The 7,998-nt window shown below is 35.5% G+C and overlaps 1 protein-coding gene across 3 annotated transcripts in view; it reads left to right on the forward strand.

The window, feature by feature from the left end:
- Positions 1-7,998, forward strand: part of MDN1 (midasin AAA ATPase 1) — a 142,597-nt gene that overhangs the window by 46,624 nt on the left and 87,975 nt on the right. For all 3 annotated transcript variants that reach the window (XM_015600356.2, XM_006926304.3, XM_025042707.1), the window contains exons 18-26: positions 829-973; positions 1,491-1,587; positions 2,566-2,679; positions 3,522-3,669; positions 3,945-4,055; positions 5,926-6,077; positions 6,596-6,774; positions 7,368-7,576; positions 7,763-7,909. In XM_015600356.2, coding sequence (XP_015455842.1) covers positions 829-973; positions 1,491-1,587; positions 2,566-2,679; positions 3,522-3,669; positions 3,945-4,055; positions 5,926-6,077; positions 6,596-6,774; positions 7,368-7,576; positions 7,763-7,909 — 1,302 coding nt within the window. The remainder of the gene's footprint in view (positions 1-828; positions 974-1,490; positions 1,588-2,565; positions 2,680-3,521; positions 3,670-3,944; positions 4,056-5,925; positions 6,078-6,595; positions 6,775-7,367; positions 7,577-7,762; positions 7,910-7,998) is intronic.

Below are 7,998 nucleotides of genomic sequence, written 5' to 3' on the forward strand. Positions count from 1 at the left end.
TTTTAGACCACACCCTAAGGGAGGTGGGAATCTTACTTGAGATGGTGTTTTCGTAAGAGAGGTCACTCAACCATATGTGCTCTGATGTGAGAAATTTGGTCACTAGTGATTAATCTTACTATGATTTTTTTCTGGCATAACCAATTTAAATGTCAAGAGCTCTCAAGGTTTATACCTATTTCATGACTTTACATTGGAGTTTAATACATTTGTTCTGTTTCTTTTTTTTAAATTTATTTTATCAGAATCATTATGTAAAGCAGTTTAATAATAGTAAAATAATTCAGTTTTTATGTGCCAACTATAAGATTTATTTTTCATTGCTCTTGGAAATAGAACTCTTAAGCGATAAAATCAGTGCAGCAGAGCTAGGAAAGATTCATTTTGATATTTTTCAGCAACTGTGAAAGGCTATGTACTACAATCAGTATATACATTCTTGGTTTAGTCATTTAACTGATCTTGGTATATTTATAGATTGACCCTGTGTTTATTTTGGGTGCTTTTAATAACCATTTGGGTACCTCGAAACTAAATATTATTAAGTTATCATTTGCTTCACCATCCATATAATGAGATGATCTAGTTTATTGCATCATGCTCTTAGGCTCAGAGATATTCCCTGACTCTTTTAGACATTTTTAAAAAGTTAACTTGGCCTTAACTAGGGTAAAGAGCTGGTAGCCATTTGGCATTTAAGTCATAAGCTTGTCAAATAGGAGAGGTATGCCCTTGCCTCAGTTTTCTAACCCTGTTTCTATAACTGCTTTTGGTGAGTGTGTCTTTATTTGAAATAGGTTCTTACTGATTTACTTGATCATCTTCTAGGGTACATTAGCTCAGGCTGTAAAGAAAGGAGAGTGGATCTTGTTGGATGAGATTAATCTGGCTGCTCCAGAAACATTAGAATGTCTCAGTGGTTTACTTGAAGGCTCTTCTGGCTCCCTGGTGTTGCTGGATCGTGGGGACACAGGTAGTACTTGATCCCCTTGGGGTCTGACTTGGTGGTGGTGGGCCTTTTGGCCTCTTTAGAGTAAGATTCTCTTGGTTAGGTGGATTACATGGGCCTCCTGGTGGGATTTATGCATTTCCTAGATGTTAATTTTCTGCAAAGTCCTATTGTTAAGTGGCATGGGGAACGCAAAGAATAAGATAATTTGTCAAGGCATTTTGATAGTGGATAGTAGACATGCATGCTCAGTGACAAAAATATATACTGGTGAACCAGGTGATAAAACGTAAGTAACTGCACAACCACAGTTATAAATGACGGTGGAATGGCAGCATAAGATTAAGTTGTATACATAGGTCTGGAAACTGATTTCAGTGGGTTTCAGAAAAGGCAAGGATGGTTTGAGTAGCCAGCAACAACTTTGCTGGGCCTGAACAGGGTCATTTGGCCCGGAGTTCTGTGGAATTAGTTAGTCTTCCCCTGGGGACTTGTTGCTGATCACCTGATTTATTGAGAATTTATAATTTTCTCTTAACAGAACCACTTGTTCGTCATCCTGACTTTCGTTTATTTGCCTGTATGAATCCAGCAACTGATGTGGGCAAAAGAAATCTCCCACCAGGAATAAGAAACAGGTGAGGGGGCATGGCCTGGTTCTGGAGACTTTTTTTTTTAATTCTTTTTATTTAGCAATTGGCAATAGCAACATAACCACACCCCGTAACAATGCTTGAAATTTCTTTACCACTGATAGACGAATCTTTCTTATTTGTCATATTTCTTTACTTTCTATAGGTGGTAAGAATATGGAAAATTCCAGAACACTAGAGAATTTTGTTTTGTTTAGGTTCTTAGTATGACACTTAGTGGCTCATAGATATTATTGAAAACAAATCTTTCCTTCAAATAGCTTTGTAGCTATTAGAAAAACTTCACATAACAATATAACAGTATAACATAACTTAAACTATGCATGATAGGAACAAAGTCCTCTTAGGTAAGGCTAATGATTTATAACGGTCTTTTAAATTTTAGTTTTCATCATTAAGCACTGACGGACATGAACAAGGTACTTGGTACTTGGTGTTTTATATATGTAGCACTTGGAAAAAGATAAATGACCTTATTTATTGTTGGTAACCTTTGGTGAATTTTGAGTTTTAAAATAGTTTTAAAATTGTATTAGATCCCTTCTTCCATTATGAAATTAATAAAAGCTTCTTAGGAGGATTTTATAAACTATAAGTTTGTATTTTCCTTTGTTCCAACTTTTATTTTTCATGGTGAGGGGTTTTTTTTGTTGTTGTTGCATGTATTTTTTATGTCACGTAGTTATCAGAAACACCTTACGAAAATGAGGATAAATATTTATTTTTGTAATTGTTTCTTGCAAGGCCTATAAAACTTCATTTTATAGAAGTAGTGATAGTAGAATTTTTGGTAACAGTTACAGTATTTATTTCATTATGGTCGATTTGTATCTCAAGTTAAAGACTTTTATACTGCAGACAGTTAAAATGAGTTTACATAACTTGTTTTCCATTTTTTATTGTCAGAATAGTTGTATTAACCTCCTAAAAAGTGGTTATTAGGTAATAATCATTGCCTTACAGGTTCACAGAACTTTATGTAGAAGAATTGGAAAGTAAAGAAGACTTACAGATTCTTATTGTGGATTATCTAAAAGGATTGAGTGTGAGCAAGAGCACAGTGCAAGGAATTATAAAGTACGTGTTCTTTTGTTTATAAACTTTTCCTCTGAGCATAAAAATGTGTGCCTTGTGCATATATATTTTTTCCTCTTTTTTTTTTTCCCCCCGACTTCTAAGTAGAGAAGACAGAAGGGTTCTTATTTAGATTTCTGTTTTAAAGTTGGAACCTTATGAATTCCCTTGGATTTTCCTAACTAAAGAATGTATAGCTAGATTTTAAAGAGGCAAGCCAAAGCCTATTTGGACAAGAACTTGGATTTCATCTATGACACATACCACTTGATCTTGTGGTAGCTAATTACAAATTTAATGAATTTTTGAATTTCTTGCACTTGATATTTGTCTGAAACTTCTTTCATCTTGTCATCTTCTGGACTTCTAAAGTGTATGGTAATGATAATAATAATGGTAATAATAATAATAATTGTCATTGATTATAGTCTTTCAAAACATTGTGACTTGTTTTCTGTGTGCTTATTCATCACCATTATGGATTACACAGGAACTTCATTTGCCTCTCATATTACAGCCGACTCTGTCTATTCTCTTAAGGACTTCTCATATTTCACTATCTTTTTGTTAAGGATTGTAAGTTTCTCCCCTCTCTCCTCTTTCCATCCTTTAAGGAAATTGGTAGATCTCAATTTTATTATTTTGAAAAATGACCTCTAAGTGTGGGAAAATAGATTTTAAAAAGAATGTCAGAAGTTTTGAAGCATGCTTTAGGTAGTTGTATATAAGCTTGGTTATCTTATCTAAAAATGGCTTTTGGACCTTCTGTAAAGAAATGGGAATAAGAGCCAGATAACGAATACTTATTAATTAATAAAATCAGCTGAAGTGCATCCTCTTTGTAGCTTCTACAGAGATGTGCGGAAAGAGTCTGGGACAACATTGGTGGACGGGACCGGCCATAAACCTCACTACAGCCTTCGGACTCTCTGCAGGGCCCTGCGATTTGCAGCGTCCAATCCATGTAGCAACATTCAGCGCTCCCTCTATGAGGTCTTTCTAAAGTCTGGGTTTGGATGGATGGACTTACCATGGGAAGGGAGAGGATGAGGATGCATATGCTGGGGTTGCCTGTGCTTTCCATTTAGTCATATTTGCCCAGAACATTTCATACCAGCGCAACCCTGACCGTTTTCTACCATTGTATCACACTTAAAAGTTGTTCTGGGAACCAGTACCACCCAAGAGATTTAATTTTGTTTTTGAAATAAGTTGGCCTGTTATTGCAGAAGGGTAATTAGTGTTATGCATATTTGTGTTTTTCCTAGGGCTTTTGCTTGGGTTTTTTAACACAGCTTGACAGGGCCTCACACCCAATAGTTCAGAAACTCATTTGTCAACACATTGTCTCTGGCAATATTAAAAGTCTGCTGAAGCAGGTATGTTTTATTTTTGACTTGTTTAACATAAATGAAATGTTGAATGATGAAATTTTGAGGTGTTTAGTTTTTTATAGAACTTGTTTCTAATTATAAATATGTTTGTTCCAAAGACTTACATTATTTGATGTCTTAGATGGTGACAATTCCTAATAATCCTACTCTTTGGAGATTTAAACCCTGTAAACAGTACTTTCTATCTAAATTATATGTATATTTATTTTACTTTCTTATATATTCAACTTCTGATTGTGTGTGTACATTTGTCAAGGAAAATTCTTATACGTAATATAAATGATATAAATGAGACTGTCTCATAAAAATGTTCCGTAGCTTCCTTTTTTTAGCCTAAATATATCCTTGATAAGTTTTCGTGTCTGTACCAGAGGTCACTGTGATATACTTTCTAATAGTCACAGAGCATTTCATTGGATGCTTATACGTAGTTTATGTATACACTTTCCTTCTGATTGATGGTTGGGCTTTTTTTTTTTCTCTTCTACACAACAACCATTTCAGTTTGATAGGAAATTACTGAAGCCTGGTACTGAAAGAGGCCAAGCAAAACTGGCTCACCAGCTGGCTTGTTCATATGTTGATTGCTTGCTCTTTAGAAAGAAAAAGCCATTGGAACTGGGGGTTACTTCGGATTCAATATTTTTTTCTTTTTAAAAATTATGCAAGTAACACATGAATATATACTTCTAGTAAAATGTAAAACATTGAGAAAGACTCAAGCTTGCTTTGATTGTTACCCCATTACCATTCTTTTCCACTTGCTCATTTTTTGTGTGTATGTTCCTTGTTACACATGGTGGAGGCTTAATGATTCTCTTCCCCCACTGCTCCTCAGCTTAACTGTGGAACCCTTGAACAACAGTGCCTAAAGTTGTAGCTTTAAGTCAAGGGACTAAATATTTTAGAAGAATACTTTTCTGAAACTATAGGTCTGACCACTATTTAACCATTTTGATCTATAAAAGCAATTTTGTATAAATCAATGTAATAATTCCCACCATATCTTCAAAAGATCATGCCATTATCTAAATTATTATCCATATAGATTAGTTTCTCTGGAGAGTCTCTCTTATTTTTAATATTTTCCAGGGGATCTAGAATGTAATAATGCAAAGACCCCCTCACTCAGTATAACATTGGCTGGCCCTATTTGGGGGGACATGGTTTATATGAAATACATGTTTTTGACCAAAATACTTCATCAGAGTGAGAATTTTGATAGGTGAGAGACTAGAACTGCATCAAACTATTTGAGAAATTATTTTGATTTAAGTTTTTCCTGAAATCCACCTACCCCCCACCTGAATTTTAACCCTTTTCCCATTTAGGAAAAAAAAGTGCAACTTCCTGCCAGCATTCATTTAACATCCTGTGTATGAATGCTACGTTTTCTAGGATTTGACATTTTTAGTGATTGAGAATTACTATATTTTATAAATGGAAATACCACTACTAAAACCAGAATGCTATAAACAGAACGATGTCATTTCCAGAGACTATCACTATACTAGAGCTATGTGAAAATAATAATAAAAGAAGATATTTCATAGCAAACTTTGGGGGTAATGTTAGCACTGTAATCCATGAGTTATCTTGGAGTGAAATGCTGGAGCCGCAAGCGCCTCCAGTGAGTATTCAAATAGGAAATGGGTTAAAACCAATACATGTCATTATTCTTATTCTTCAAAGTAATTTTTTTTCATATTTCACCCATGGATTTAATGTCAAAAGCATCCAGAACAAGGCAGCATTCTCGGTGATAACTTCTTCTCCTACTTTGCACCTCTCTCTGAAAGAATGCCGTAATTGTCATGGGACTGTGGGTTCTTTCTTTAACTTTTGTGTCTTTCAGCCTATTCCAGAACCAAGAGGAGGTCGGCTTATCCAGGTCGAAGGCTACTGGATTTCAGTGGGAGACAATGAACCTACAATAGATGAGACATACATTCTCACATCTTCTGTCAAGCTGAACTTGAGAGATATAGTCCGAGTTGTCTCTGCAGGGTGTGTGGACCTTTTCTCTTGCTGATCTGCAGTTTTACCAGCATAGGCATTGATGACATTCTGGTCTTACTTTCTTAGCTTTCAAAGTGCTTTATTGTTATTTATTGGCTAAGTGAATAATTAACTTCCTAAAGTCAATACTATCACTTTTCTCCTGGCACAAAGCATACTCTTTTGATGGGAGCAGTATGGATGCAGATTATTTTGGCATCTTTAAGGTTGCTTTTCAGTATTTTGCTAATGAATGCTTATCACCCATTACTTGTTAAGTAACAGCTGGTCCCATTTACTGTTTCTCACAAGTAGTGCAAGAGAGCTTGGAAATTTCCTTAGTTTTTCTGAGGAACTATACATAGAGTCTTCTCAGGGCTTAAGAAACATTCCATTAGTAGTGCATAGGTATATAAAAATGTTCTTTGATGATATTAAATGATAGTCATTTTTTCTTAACACTATTTGAATTAATTCTGGTTTTTATCTTTTTTTCTTAAATTGCTTTGTTGGCTGATCTTTTAAAGAACTTATCCAGTGCTTATTCAGGGAGAGACATCAGTTGGTAAAACAAGCCTAATCCGGTGGCTGGCTGCAGCTACTGGTAACCACTGTGTGCGTATCAACAATCATGAACATACGGATATTCAAGAGTACATTGGTTGTTACACGTCTGACTCCTCAGGGAAGCTTGTGTTTAAAGAAGGTAAGGTTACTCTATTTCATGAGAGCAGATGTTCATTTTTTTAGACCCATTTCCCCAAGTAATGTTTGTCCTTTCCAGTTGAGGTACATAGACTTCTGCCATAACAGCTGGTGTTTCTTTCCCTGAGCTACATGATGGTTAATGAGTGATGTTTAGTGGTTCAGCTTTCTTTGGGCCCCACTAAAATCTTGTCAGGTGTATGCAGGACAAGGGCCAAGTTTCGAAGAGTATGGTTGAATTGTTGCTTTATTTCCTAGAGACTCAAAAGAATGGGATGAGCATTGAACAGAGGGAAGCTTAGAACTGATATGAGAATGTGCTGATTTAAATGAAATTAAATTGCAGGAGGAAAAATAAGTTGGAAATGTGATATTTGTCGGCCTTGGCTTCCTCTCCACATGAAATAAAAATAACTTTTTTAACTGAAAATTGCACTTCCTTGATATTCAATGTTACAAATTATTTTGGGGCATGACTAGCAAAGAGTAATTTGCTTTGAAATTGATAATCTAGGATTTGTTGATTTGTATATAACATTTTTTAAAACTTTGGACTAATTTATGCACTAATTCTTAGTGTTTATTTGCTCTAAGGTGTTCTTATTGATGCTATGAGAAAGGGCTATTGGATTATTTTAGATGAATTAAATTTGGCCCCTACTGATGTGTTAGAGGCACTGAACAGACTGTTGGATGATAACCGTGAATTGCTCATAACAGAAACACAAGAAGTTGTTAAAGCACACCCTCGGTTCATGCTTTTTGCTACTCAGAATCCCCCAGGACTTTACGGAGGCAGAAAGGTGTGTAGCATTTGTCCCCTTACTCACATTTGTTACTGCATTGAGTAGTAAATCTTCCCTGAAAAGACTGAGATGTTTTACCTCTTTTGAAGGGTTTTTTCTTTTGGTGGTGAATAGTAGAGCCTCCATTTTGAAAATTAAATGAAAAAGCTCTTTTTACCATGTTTTTTTCTGTGTCTTTCATAGGTGCTTTCTAGAGCCTTCAGGAATCGGTTTGTGGAATTGCACTTTGATGAATTGCCCAGTTCTGAGCTGGAAACAATCCTGCACAAGCGGTGTAGTTTGCCACCTTCCTATTGCAGCAAGTTGGTTAAAGTCATGCTGGACCTTCAGGTATTTCAGCTTTCTATGACTTAACTTAGTTTCTAATGGAATATTAGACTTGGTGATCAAAGTTTGATAGCTTCCCTTGGGTAGAAAGA

This window comes from Pteropus alecto, unplaced genomic scaffold, assembly GCF_000325575.1.
Source record: "Pteropus alecto unplaced genomic scaffold, ASM32557v1 scaffold7, whole genome shotgun sequence".
Lineage (NCBI taxonomy): Eukaryota > Metazoa > Chordata > Mammalia > Chiroptera > Pteropodidae > Pteropus > Pteropus alecto.